The sequence below is a fragment of the Theropithecus gelada genome, chromosome X, assembly GCF_003255815.1.
Source record: "Theropithecus gelada isolate Dixy chromosome X, Tgel_1.0, whole genome shotgun sequence".
NCBI lineage: Eukaryota > Metazoa > Chordata > Mammalia > Primates > Cercopithecidae > Theropithecus > Theropithecus gelada.
The window spans coordinates 117,546,833-117,559,891 of record NC_037689.1 but is presented as its reverse complement, the minus strand read 5'-3'; the positions used below and the strand labels follow the sequence as shown (position 1 = coordinate 117,559,891).

Here is a 13,059-nt window from a genome sequence, read left to right as displayed (position 1 = left end):
CTCCCTGACCCTCGCAGCCATGACGTGCTGTGGAGAGTGTCTCTGGACACTGGGGAAGGGAGAACACAGTTCTTTTGCTTCACAGTTCAATTGTGAAGCATTGATCTCAGCAATGTCCTGTTACAGCAGAAAGGAAAACCAGACCAAACTCAGTTGATGCCCACTCACAGAAGGAGCATTTAAACCAGCCCTAGCCAGAGGGGAATTACTGATCCCAGCAGTCTGAACTTGAGTACCTGCAAACCTCACCGTGAAGGGCCAAAGTGCTCTCAGTCTCTAACTAAACTTGAAAGGCAGCCTAGGTCATAAGGACTTCAACTCTTAGGTGAGTCCTAGGGCTGAACTAGGTCCAGACACAGTGGACTTGGCAGGGGTGGGGGTAGGGTGGGGCACAACGTGCTGAGACACTAGCTGGGACAGCCAAGGGAGCGCTGGCATCACTTTTCCCCTAACCCCAGGATGCACAGCATGTGGCTCTAAAAGAGACCCTTCCTTCTGCTTGAGGAGAGGAGAGGGAAGAGTTGAGAGGACTTTGTCTTGCATCTTGGATACCAACTCAGTCACAGCAAGATAGGGCTCCAGTCAGAGTCATCAGGCCCCTGTTCCAGCCCTAGCTCCCAGATGACATTTCTAGACAAACCCTGGGCCAGAAGGGAACCCACTGCCTTGAAGGAAAGGACCCCATCCTGCCAGAATTCATCACCTGCTAACTGAAGAGCCCTTGAACCCTGAATACCTAGCAGCAATACGCAGGCACCATGCTGAGGGCCATCATGAGCCTCTGAGACTTGCTGGCTTCAGGTACCAACACCGCCACAGGGGCTAGAGCACCAAGCAGGTTCTTAGGGTTCTAGATTCCAGGACTTGACAGCATTTCTGGACCTGTCCCAGGCCAGAGGGGAGCCCAATGCCCTGAAGGGTGAGTCCCAGGCCACGCAGCTTTCAAGACAAGCTAATTTAAGAGATCTTGGGCCTTAACGGAACATCGGTGGTAGTCTTTCAGTACTCCTTGTGGTCAGGGGTGGCAGTGGCTATGGAGTGAGGCTCCTCTGCCTTTGGAAAGGGGAGGGAAAAGCAGGAAGGACTAGGTCTTGTGGTTTGAGTGCCAGGTCAGCTGCAATACAATAGAACACCAGGTAGACTTATATTTCTTTGACTCTAGTCCCTGACTCCTGGATGATACTTCTAGACCCACCTGGGGCCTAGGGGAACTCACTGACCTGGAGGGAAGGGCACAGGCCTGGCTGGCTTTGCCACCTGCTCATTGTAGCGCCCAGGGCCTTAAGCAAACATAGGCAGTAGCCAGAGAGTGGTTACAGCAGGCCTTGGGTGAGACCCAGTGCTGGCTGGCTTCAGGACTGACCCAGGACAGTCATATTGGTAGCGGCCACAGGGGTATTAATACCTATGTCACTCCACCCCCAGCTTTAGTTGGCTCAGAACAGAGTTTCCATATGTTTGGAAGAAAATAAGAGAACAAGAGGCTGGGTGCGGTGGCTCACACCTGTAATCCCAGCACTTTGGGAGGTCAAGGCAGGTGAATCACAAGGTCAGGAGATCGAGACCATCTGGCTAAACACAGTGAAACCCCATCACTACTAAAAATAAAAAAAATTAGCTGGGTGTGGTGGCACGCACCTGTAGTCCCAGCTACTCGGGAAGCTGAGGCAGGAGAATCACTTGAACTTACAGTGGAACGTTCCAAATGACCAACAACACATTGAAATACATTGAAAAATGAGGGCTCTTGGTAAAATCCCTTTTGGCTAAGGACGGGTTTGGCACCATGGAATGTTAAGTGCTATTCTCTTTGGATTAATCTGTCTTACACTTTTTGCTGACGGCTATGGGTGACAGGATTAGGCATGTGCGGGACCATGGAAGATGGGAGCTTTTTCCTCCCCCAAAGGGGAATCTTGACAGCTGATGGAACTGCTGGAAAAGATCCCTTCACTACTGACAAGTGGTCACCTGCACTTTTCATTTTCAGTGTCATTGCAGTGAATGGGTGATTCCTTCTCTGGCCTCCTTGAGCTCTTCACCTTCCCTACCCTGCCACAGGCAATGCTTTTCTCTCTCTCCTTTCCCTTTCTTATCTTTTCTGTTACTTGGGGTGATAATCTTGCCCAGGGACCACGTGTTATGAATCTGATAACCACGGGGAGGGATAATGGAAGTATGATTTCAATCTCCCCTCCTCCCCTTTTACCTTTCTTTGCCTATTTCTGAGTACCTCTAGGCTACCAAATGTTTCAGTCTGAATGTAGAAAAAACAAAATAATGAGCAGGAATAGACAGACTGGAACAAAATGTACCAAATGGAAACAATTTCCCGACTGAATGTACACTGACATGCGGGACTTACTGTAAATAATTATACAAAGCACAATACAATGAGAACAATAGCAAAAAAAAAAAAAGAAAGAAAGAAAGAAAGGGAGAATCTCAATNTTCAAATTGCCACAGGTAAGAGTCTAGCCTGACCTGAGAGCCATCCCTCACTATCAACATATAACACAAAACACATCTCTTCCTATTAGTACAACAAACTGGAAGAAACAAAAAATCTCTTAAATGCTAGAAATTGCTCAAGAAAATATTCACTGATGCATTTGGTAGTTTCAAAAGTTGAATGGGAGCAGTTTCCCCAAGCCATGAGTGTGACTATATACAATTCTTGCCTAACACTTCTATCTTTCTTAGGTTGGTGGAAATTTATGCAAAATTGATCTTGAAATTTGTTTTGATTTGTAGATAAACTTGCAAAGGTTGCAAACCTTTTTGCTATCTGTACCATAATGCAAAACTATGTCAGCAATGTTTTCAGGCTGCCAAATCAAAGTATTCCAGAAAATTAAAATTTAGAGCTGCCACTCTCTACAAGGCTTTACCAAATACTTAAAAACAATAGTAGGAGGGCCAGGCACTTGAACTTTATGCTATCCCCCCCCATCAGTCTCAGCTTCAGGAAACATACATTCTGGTTGTGAATTACTCCTTTACCCCAATGCCTAAACATTTATAAATTCTTAACCAAAGAGTTTATGCTTGGTTTCAAATATATTAAATAATTTAGTTTAATGGAGCTCTTTGGAGCATTAATTTGAATAATCCCCAGGTCAGAAAACCCCAGGATGCCTCCACATGGAAGTGCTACCTAAAGGATACCAGTGCTAGGAGTTTAATCTTATATATTATGCTATATTTAATTTACACTCTTATATATTTTATATATATATTTGTAATTTGGAATACATATATTTATATATTTATAATTTATTCAAGTGCATAATATATTTTATACACAAGGAATAAAGGAAACCGTTCAGTACTAATTTTTTTTTCCATGGATAGTCATGTTCCCTCTGGTAACGGGAAATTTCCACAAGCTGAGCTTTCCTTGCTGCATTTTCCAGCCACAAAGATCCCAAAATTCAGACCTCATTGCCTATACATGAAAAAAACCACAAAAACACCAAGATGACAATGTCTGGGTCAAAGTTGTGTCGAAGCCCTGAAGCAGGTTTTAGAATGGCTCCCCTGCCCGACTGCTTTTTCGGTTTACTGACCTGCACTGCGAGTTCAGTCACATTCATGCTTCTTGCCAGCCTCCTCCTATGGGAAGAAACCACACGTGTTTAGCATTTGGAGTTGTGGGTGTCGTTTCATTCTTGTGTTTAATTTTTTATTCTACCAACTCCCCACACGCAGTAGGCTGTTCTGTAACATCCAGCTGAGCCTCACGTTAGGAACTTTTCTCTCAGGTCACAAATAAAAGGAGATGCCAAAAAAAAAAAATCAAGGCGGTGGCTCACGGCTGTAATGCCAGCACTTTGAGAGGCCAAGGCAGGAGGATCACTTGAGGTCAGGAGTTCGAGACCAGCCTGGCCAATATGGTGAAACCCCATCTCTACTAAAAATACAAAAATTAGCCGGGAGTGGTGGCTGGCGCCTGTAGTCTCAGCTACTTTGGAGGCTGAGGCAGGAGAATCTCTTGAACCTGGGAGGCAGAGGTTGCAGTGAGCCGAGATCACACCATTGCACTCCAGCCTGGGTGTCCCAGCGAGACTGTTTCTCAAACAAATAAAAAATAACCCCCCATAACAAAAATCGTTAATCAAGATAAATATGTTCTTACTATTTGAAACTTAGAACAATTAACACCAAAGGAAACCCAGCCGAACGACAGACTTCTCAGAATTTTAAATAAGGTCAAGATGCGACCCTGCACTTGCTGTACCGAACCTTTATTTCTGCCTCGGCTGCGATAGGAGTTACTTATCATAACCAACCTCAGCCCAAAGTTGCCCAACTTGGTTCATTTAAATTATACATGATGCCTAATAGGCACAGCCCCACTACAGAACCCACCAGGTGCCAGGGGTCTGCGGGGAGGGGACGGCAGCCACACCAGGCCCCAGGTGGGTTTTGGTTCAGGAGGGGAGAGGGCAGGAGAGGGCTGGGGGAAAGCCAAACGCCACCCTGGAGCAGCACGTGCTCCCTGCAAACCGCGCGCCAACCAGCAATGGGCTTACCGCAGGAACTCGCTGGGGTACTTCTTGCGTTGGAAAATGCGCTCCAGCTCCTGCAGCTGCAAGGGGGTGAAGGCGTGGACGCTGGGCTCCTGCGCGTTGCCAGGCTCCAGCCCCCCGACAGCGCCCGGTGGGGGCGAATCCTGCTGTCTAGGTTCCTTCTCGCTCTGGTCGCTGTCCTGATCGTCGCCATCGCTGCCGCTGCTGCCCTCGCGGTTTTCTTTCCATAGGAGGCCAGGAGCTCCTGCGCCGCCGCCGCCGCCGCCATCTTTTTCTTCTCCGCCTTGGGCTCCTGCCATCTTTGACTCTTCTCCTGCTGCTGCTGTGCCTTGCCCAGGCTCAGACTGTGCATCCTCTTCCTCCTCTTTGAACTCTTCAGTAGGCGACAGCACCGCAGCATTCATATCTGGAAAAGCAGAAACCCCAAGAGAAAGATCAAGGCCTTGGTCCTGAGGGTGTTGGAAGGAGGCGGTGAGGGGCTGCACTCAGAGCAGTGGTAGTGCGGGGGCATCATCCAGTCGACTTGCCTCTCCCAGGGAACCTCGGTTTCCTGAGTTCGCAAAAGCATGAGTCCTATTCAGGTACTGACCCTGTAGTTCCTTCTCGTAGTCGACTCCAAGGCTGAGCAAGCTGGTGATATCCTGGCTAGACTGGTCCAGAGGCTCCATACCCTGAGTGGTATGGATGGAGCTGTGTGCTTCTGCAGATTCTAAGCTGGGGCCACCACGATCTCCTAGGCAGTGCTAGAACTGTGAGTCCCAGCCTGGAAGGTTCTTCTGGCGTCTAGACTCAGCAACAGTGTATCCACTTAGAGACCTCCTCTCTTGCCTTTCTGCTTCCCGCTCTTTGCTCTGGGTTGGGCCTGCTGAGGTGCGCATGCGTCAGGGGCTTGGCCTTGCCCTGGGTGGGGGAGAGCACGTGTTGGTGGCGGGGGTAGGGGGAGGGGATGGGGGAGGAGTAAGGAGGGGAGTAGGGTGCGGGGGAGGGGGGAGTAGGGCGTAGGCGGAGGTGTAGGGCGTGGGCGGGGGAGTAGGATGGGGTGGGTGCTTGCATGCGTTGTGCTGTAGACTGGCATGCATTAGTGTGGAACTTGGGGAAGCTGCTGTGCGGAATTGTGCAAGCCCATTTTATGGCGATAAGAGATTTCACACTAGCTCCATGATTCCTAGGTCTCCAGGAACAGGAGCTTGGGCCTGGATTTGCAAAGCTTGTGGGCTGCGCAAATGCACTATGTAAAAATGGAGCACCCTCCTTGAGAAAGTTCACTATTAATTTTTAGTAATGAATCCACATCAAAGTGCAAGGGTAGAAACACACACAATGCTTAGAGCATCTGAGATTGCTTTTCTTTGTTTTTTGTTTTTGTTTTTGTTTTTAAGACAGTCTCGCTCTGTCTCTGAAATGCAGTGGCACGATCTGGGCTGACTACAACCTCCATCTTCTGGGCGCCTAGATTCAGTAACAGTGTATCCACTTAGAGACCTCCTTTCTTGCCTTTCCTCTTCCCGCTATTTGCTGTGGGTTGGGCCTAATGAGGTGCGCATGCCTCAGGGGCTTGGCCTTGCCCTGGGTGCAGAAGAGCACGTGTTGGGGTGGGGCAGTAGGGCGAGGGGAGGGAGTAAGGTAGGGGGGAGGAGAAGCGGGGGAGGAGGGGGGAGGAGAAGCGGGGGAGGAGGGGGGAGGAGAAGAGGGGGAGAAGGGGGAAGGGGGAGGAGGGCGGGGGGCAGGGAGTAGGATGGAGTGGATGCTTGCATGTGTTGTGCAGGTACTCAGGAGTGCCTCAGCCTCCCGAGTACCTGGAACTACAGGCATGCACCAGCACACCTGGGTAATTATTGTATTTTTAGTAGAGACAGGGTTTCACCATGTTGGCCGGGCTGGTCTGGAACTTCTGGCCCCAAGTGATCCACCCACCTCGGCCTCCCAAAGTGCTGGGATTACAGGCGTGAGCCACCGTTCCCAGCTGCAGCCAAGATTTCTAAAATTGCAGGGCATCCTTCCTTTGCCTCTGGTTGTGACTGTGGATAGTGCAGCTTCTGCTATGTCTCCGGCTACAGACCCATTACAAATGCGCACTTACCTTCTGCGCTGAACTGGTGCTGTGGACCTGCAGTGATTTCCGTTCTTTCCTGCTGCTGCATAGCCCTCTTTTCCTCTACTCCTGCCCTTTTCTACAGATACCTTTCTGAGCTCTTGTTTAGGAATAAATACATTTTATTTATTGTCAAATAAACACAGCCAGGACAGATTGAGTGCTCTAAGATTCTTCCTTTAAGAAGTATTTTGTAGATACTGCAGGACTTGTTAATGTCCTGAATATAGAGAGTAGGTTTCAACTATAGGACCTATCCTCCATCATTTGGGTGACTCATTCTATTTTTGCTTGCACAACGACCCTTTTCATCAACCTCATTTTATATAAGAAATTAAACTGTTTTGTGGGCCCCTAAATGTACTGTGGGTTCCAGTCACCTCAACGACTGATCATAATGGATGAGTGCACCCATTATACCTCATGTTCCCAGAGGATGGGTAAGAAAACAGCTAGAAAATATTTGACCAATTCACTTTCGAAGAGATGGGAAGGGATGACAATCTGACAGCCTCTTTCTGATTTTAACTAAGATGTCTCCTCCTCAGGCTGGCTCCTCCTGGAGCTAAACTGCTGGAATCTGAAATTTTGCTTTGCTTACCTGTTGGTAGCTGGCTAATCTCACTTGATCACTCTCCGTTTGTGTTAGTTTTCTAATCTGTAAAATGGGAATGACAATGATAACTATCTCATGGGGTTTTTGAATAGATGGAGATGATTAAACATGCTGCCTCATATTTCCTGCTTCTGCCAGTTTGTATGTGTTTATTCACAAGGGTCCTTGAAAGAAGAAAGATGATGGTTATTCTCTGGCAGTGGGCAACAGGGGCAGGATGTTTTATTGTGAAAATAATGGTTCTATAAGTCTTTTTGTACCTATATTTACTTCACTCAGTAACCTTTGTTGGCTGCTGTGTTTACAGGGCCCTGTGCCAGGAAATGTGAGGATTGCCACAATGTCTGATCAATGCCTGACCATTGTGCTGTAGGTTCTCAAAGTGTAGCGGGATTGATAAGGAATCAGAGAGATCGATGGGGTTCAGGAGGATATTTATTATTTAGGTGCACCACCCCAGTCAGATTAACATCCAAAGGACTGAGCCCTGAACAAACAGTTAAGTTACTTTTTAAGCATATCGTGGGGCAGGGGGAAGCATATTACGGAAGTGAGAAACAGAGACAGTTATTCAATTAATTGAGACATGCATTACATCATTTCTTAATTTTCAAGGAAAAACAGGTTTTACAACTTGAGTTTATCTGTCTAGTGACCTTGCAGCTGCACAGCTCGGGAAACAGGGTCTTTACAATGTCTAGGAAAGGAAGAGAGATAAGGCTCACTGGCCACAGAAAAACAGGCAGTTAATTTTTAAAGGACTCCAGCTCTTTCTTTTTCTCAGGGGGAATTGGGTTTTCTTACATACAACCGAGTTTCTGCTTACACATCCTTTAATTTCTTTTAATTCCTGTTCCATTCCCCCCTTTGGTGCTTTTTATAACAAAGGTGTTAATAAAAAGCACCACTTTTGCCACCTGTTCACAGAGCTGAGCTTCTTCTACTGGCAGCGGCTGATATTTGGTTAATGCCATCAACTGCATGGTAGTGTGTCGGGTTACTGCTGCCTCTATAGTTGACTGAATACGCCTAATAAACGGAGGTAAAAGGCAAGGGAGGATGAGGCAGATGCCAAGAATAAGCAAGAACCTACCAATGAGGGTTTTGAATCTTCCAAAGGTTGAGAACCATTTTCCAAACAAGGAATCCGGGGACCACCCAGACCAAGTCTGAACTAGAACATGGGCCAGCTCGCACATTCTAGCTGTGATTTCCATAATAGCTCGGCCATTATCAACGATTTCTAGGCAACAGTTGGTTAAATTAAATTTTCTACCTACTACTCCTTCTGAGGCTAAGAGGTAATCTAAAGCTAATCTATTTTGATATACAGCATTTCTTATTTGTGTTGCTTGTATTGCCAATAAACCTAGTGCCCTTGATGTTTCATTGGTTATAATTTCAAGGACTACCTACAACTTTATGATGCAGTTGAGCATACAGATTGGGGTGCAATATCCCCATGACCCGTCTTGCGCCCAGGTAGCTGGCTTATAATATTCAATGATTCTTTCAGGAGACAATTATCTTTTCAGTCTCCTATGTCCACATCTTTTTGACATTTGTGTCTATTTTTGTGATTATGCTTCTTCTAGTTCTTTTATTTTCATCATAAACTGGATATCCTAAGAGTTCCCTTTGCTTTAGAGGAATTAGAAAGGATGGCTTGATTGTTCCTAACATACATGCCCCTGTCCATTTAGCTGGCAGTTGCTGATATGCCCATGCTCCACAGATCCATTATAGGACAGAGGGTACCTTCCAAGCATTTGGAGCCTCTACCTGATACCAAATGTGGCTTAGAGTAGAGAATCGAGAGAAAGGGTTTGGACCTGGTAAGTAGGAGTCATTCTGGGCGTTTCTCCATAGAGTTTTGTTTTTAGTCTCATCATAATGCTGTTGCCCTAGGCAGGTTGTTTCTCCTACTGCCTCTGTGAAAGCCTTTCCCCATCGGGTGATACAGTACTTTTTAATTATGGGGGTTTTTAACAACCAAACACTGACTGAGGCTGTTGGTTCACTGGTAGGGTTAGGTGAAGTGAAGTGATCTTTTGGCATTAATTCCTTTGCCTCCCATGGCCACTGGTCCCCCATATTAGTTCCTCCACATCCATAGCATGAGGAAATTCCTAAGCTGCCAGTTATGTTTTCAGCTAGTTGAGCAAAAAAGTTTTTGGGTGATGGGGAAGCTCAGGCACTGGCTGTTCAAAATGCTTATAGAATGACTTATGGACCCAGAATTGCAGGATTGGACACTTTTGAGTCCTTCTAGTCTTTCTGACCATCAGTAGTGGAACTCCAAGGCCTGCTTCTTGTCTATCAACTCATAATAGTGCTGTCTGTCCTGTAGGCCAAAAAGGTAGCTCTGGCTTTAAGATAGTAAAATTTAAAGGATTGCATGTCCTTGTCTTACAATTTGGTTTGGTTGACATACTATTTAGCAGAGCAGTCCTTCCTGAATATAAGTGTTGGAGCTGTGTTAGCATAGACCACTGAATGTTACAGTCCGGGCATCCGATTTGTGGTTCTCCATACAGATGTTTAGGACTGTTGTTGTTAAGCCTCTCTTGTGTTAAACCATTGCAGACTGCTTTTTTTTTTTTTTTTTTTAAGATTATGAACATATGTGGCATGGCAGGCATCAAAGTACAAGGAAATGTGCCTTTTATAGGAGGGAGGGGCTTCTTTTGTTCAAGCTATAAGCTCTCCTTCTTTTTCTCCCTCTGATTTAATATGTACCTCAAATCAGAATTCATAAAGTAAGAGTTTTGGGTAATAACATACATATAGCTGATTATTTCCTGGGTCACAGACTGAATAGGTGGTCTGGTTGTATGCGCAGGTTCCTAACTTGGTTCCTGTACATTCATAGTAGGTTTGGTACAGTAGAGTTTTAACTATGGTATTTCTTACCCAGGTAGGGTATACACAGTGTGGGCATCTTTCTAGAGATTTCTCCTTTTTTAGTATAGGCAAAAATGGTAAGAACATTAGCGTATGTAATAGAAACACGCTTATACTACACATGGGCATGGCAAACCTTCCTCTGGGCATAGACATTTGCAGCATTTGCAGTAATAACATAACAGAACAATCAGTATTGACAGAATTATAGCTAGGCTTATAAATTGTATCCACATTTACTTATCCGGAGATGGTCCTCTTAGCTTCAGCTGTGCATAGACTAGTCAGCTTCTGGGATGTGACTAGAGCAGAGCTTGCAGGATCCTCAAGCTTCAGCCATGTGTAGACTGACCAGCCTCCGGTGTGGTCAGAGCAGGGCAGTTGTCCTTCTTACCGGTAGTTGGGTGTTACCATAGGACTGTTCGGGTGGGGCGATCTAGGTCTTGTTGGCTAGTCCACTGGTCGTCTTCGGGAGTCACTGCTGCCGCTGGTTTTAGCTGGCTATGGTGAATCCAAGGTGTGACACCTGCAACTTTAACAGCAGTGGGAGTAGACATGATCACAACATGGGGCCCATCCCGTAAGGGCCCCAGGGTTGTTGGATTCCACCTTTTTTTTTTTTTTTTTTGAGACGGAGTCTCGCTCTGTCGCCTCGGCTGGAGTGCAGTGGCGCAATCTCAGCTCACTGCAAGCTCTGCCTCCCAGGTTCACACCATTCTCCTACCTCAGCCTCCCAAGTAGCTGGGACTATAGGTACCCACCACCATGCCTGGCTAATTTTTTGTTTTCGTATTTTTAGTAGAGAAGGGGTTTCACCATGTTAGCCAGGATGGTCTCGATCTCCTGACCTCATGATCCACCTGCCTCGGCCTCCCAGAATGCTGGGATTGCAGGCGTGAGCCACCACGTCCAGCCTGGATACCGCCTTTTGACCCAGACAGAATCCCCCGGTTTATGTGGATGCACTGGGTCTGTTAGACTTACAGGTATCCTTTCCCTTACCCAGCCTTGCACCTCCTGCATTATTACCCCTTACGCATGCATCTGTCTTCTAAGGGTTAGCTCTCCTAACTCCTTTAAATCCCCTCTAATTTGATTAATTATTGGGGGTGGCCTTCTGAAAAATATTTCATAGGGCTAATGCCCAATTTGTTTTGTAGGTGTACACCTGACCTGGAGGAGGACCATGGGCAAGACCTTATCCCATTGTAAGTGAGTTTCCTGGCAAAAGTTTTTTAGTAGCTGTTTGAGTGTCTGGTTCATCCGTTCCACCTTCCCTGAACTCTCTGGTTGGTAGGCTGTGTGCAGTTTTCATCTGATCTTTAAAAGCTGAGTGAGCTGTTGTGCTACTTCTGCCACAAATACAGGACCATTGTCTGATCCTAGGGTTAAAGGCAATTCAAACCTTGGTATGATGCCTTTTAGTAGCACCTTTGTCGCCTCTCGTGCCTTTTCAGTCCTGGTGGGCAAGGCCTCAACCCACCCCGAGAAGGTGCAAAGAAACACTAGCATATACCAGTAACCTCCTGCTCAAGGCAAATCGGTAAAGTCTAGAAGCAGGTTCTCAAAAGGCACAGCTCCCATTTCCTGAATTCCTGGGGGTCGAGTAGGTCCTTGTTTTGGCTTATTCCAGGCACAGGATAGACATTGTTCGCAAACAGCATGGGTGATGGCAGAGAGCCGTGGCACATAGAAGTGTTGACCTATCAAAGTCTCTAGGGCCGTCTTCCATGTGTGTTCCTTGATGGATCTGCTTCACAAATCTTGGGGCTATTGTCTCTGGGACGGCTAACCTCCCATCAGAGAACAGTCACCATCCACCTTTAATGTATTTCCCTGTTTCCAGAACAAACCAAGCCTTTTCACTTGAAGAGTTAATGGGGTACCTCCAGCAAAGGGGGCTCTATAAGGAGAGGCATTGTTAGAGTTCTTTCTTCAGGTAAAGCCGTGCTCATTGCTGCCCGCCGAGCCTCTCGGTCTGCCTTTCTGTTGCCCTGTGCCTCATAGCTTTTCCCAATTTGGTGTTCTTTGCAATGAATGACAGCCACCTTCTCTGAAGCCCATATGGCTTCTAATAATTGCAAAATTTCCTCTCTGTTTTTTATTTCTTTTCCTTCAGTAGTCAAAAGTCGTCTCTCTTTGTATATCGCCCCATGGGTATGCAGAGTTGCAAAAGCATATTTAGAGTCAGTCTATATGTTTACTTTCTTCCCCTTGGCCAATAACAGTGCTCTGGTTAATGCTATTAATTCAGCCTTCTGAGTGGAGGTCCAAGAAGGTAAGGCTTGAGCCTCGACCACCGAGTGTTGGGTCACTACTGCATACCCTGCATATTGCACCCCATGTGTTATGAAACTGCTGCCATCTGTGAAGTATTTAACATCTGGGCTCTCCAAGGGAGTATCTCTGAGGTCTTCCTGGCTCAAGAACACTTCATCAACAATCTTTATGCAACAGTGGGAAAAGTCCTGCCAGCAGTGATGCAACCCACCATCCTTCCAATCAGGCTCCTCCAGAGGCAGCAGGGTAGCTGGGTTCAAGGTATTTACATTCTCTAGTGTTATCTGGGGATTTTCACATAGAAGCCCTTGATACTTAAGCATTCTAGAGTTGGACAGCCAACCATGTCCTCTTTGCTCCATTAAGGTGACTACAGCGTGTGTCACCCGAACTATTAACTTCTGACCTAAGCCTAGCTCGTTGGCATCTTCTATAAGGATTGCAGTAGCTGCCAATGCCCTGAGGCAGCTGGGCCAACCTAAAGCCACCAAGTCCAGTCTTTTGGATAAGTATGCTACCAGCTGATGCCAAGAGCCCAACAACTGAGTTAAGACTCTGACTGCCATTCCCTTTCATTCATCCACATACAGAAAGAAGGGCTTTTTTACATCTGGCAACCCTAGTGCCAGGGCCTG

General features: G+C 46.6%; 1 protein-coding gene across 1 annotated transcript; it reads right to left on the bottom strand.

Moving 5' to 3' along the window:
* Positions 1–3,434: 3,434 nt before the first annotated feature.
* RHOXF2 (Rhox homeobox family member 2) lies at positions 3,435–5,390 on the bottom strand. The gene is made up of 3 exons (XM_025371854.1): positions 5,122–5,390; positions 4,536–4,938; positions 3,435–3,615 (listed from the first exon to the last, which is right to left on the bottom strand). The coding sequence occupies exons 1-3, from the start codon at positions 5,198–5,200 to the stop codon at positions 3,435–3,437; spliced, it is 663 nt and encodes a 220-aa protein (XP_025227639.1). The 5' UTR covers positions 5,201–5,390.
* Positions 5,391–13,059: the final 7,669 nt, after the last annotated feature.

Excerpts from the sequence above, each read along its gene's own strand:
- RHOXF2 (XM_025371854.1), bottom strand. The coding sequence starts at position 5,200 with ATGGAGCCTCTGGACCAGTCTAGCCAGGATATCACCAGCTTGCTCAGC. Across the intron at positions 4,939-5,121 it reads CTACGAGAAGGAACTACAGG|ATATGAATGCTGCGGTGCTG; the intron begins GTCAGTACCTGA and ends CTGCTTTTCCAG. Across the intron at positions 3,616-4,535 it reads TACCCCAGCGAGTTCCTGCG|GAGGAGGCTGGCAAGAAGCA; the intron begins GTAAGCCCATTG and ends TTCTTCCCATAG.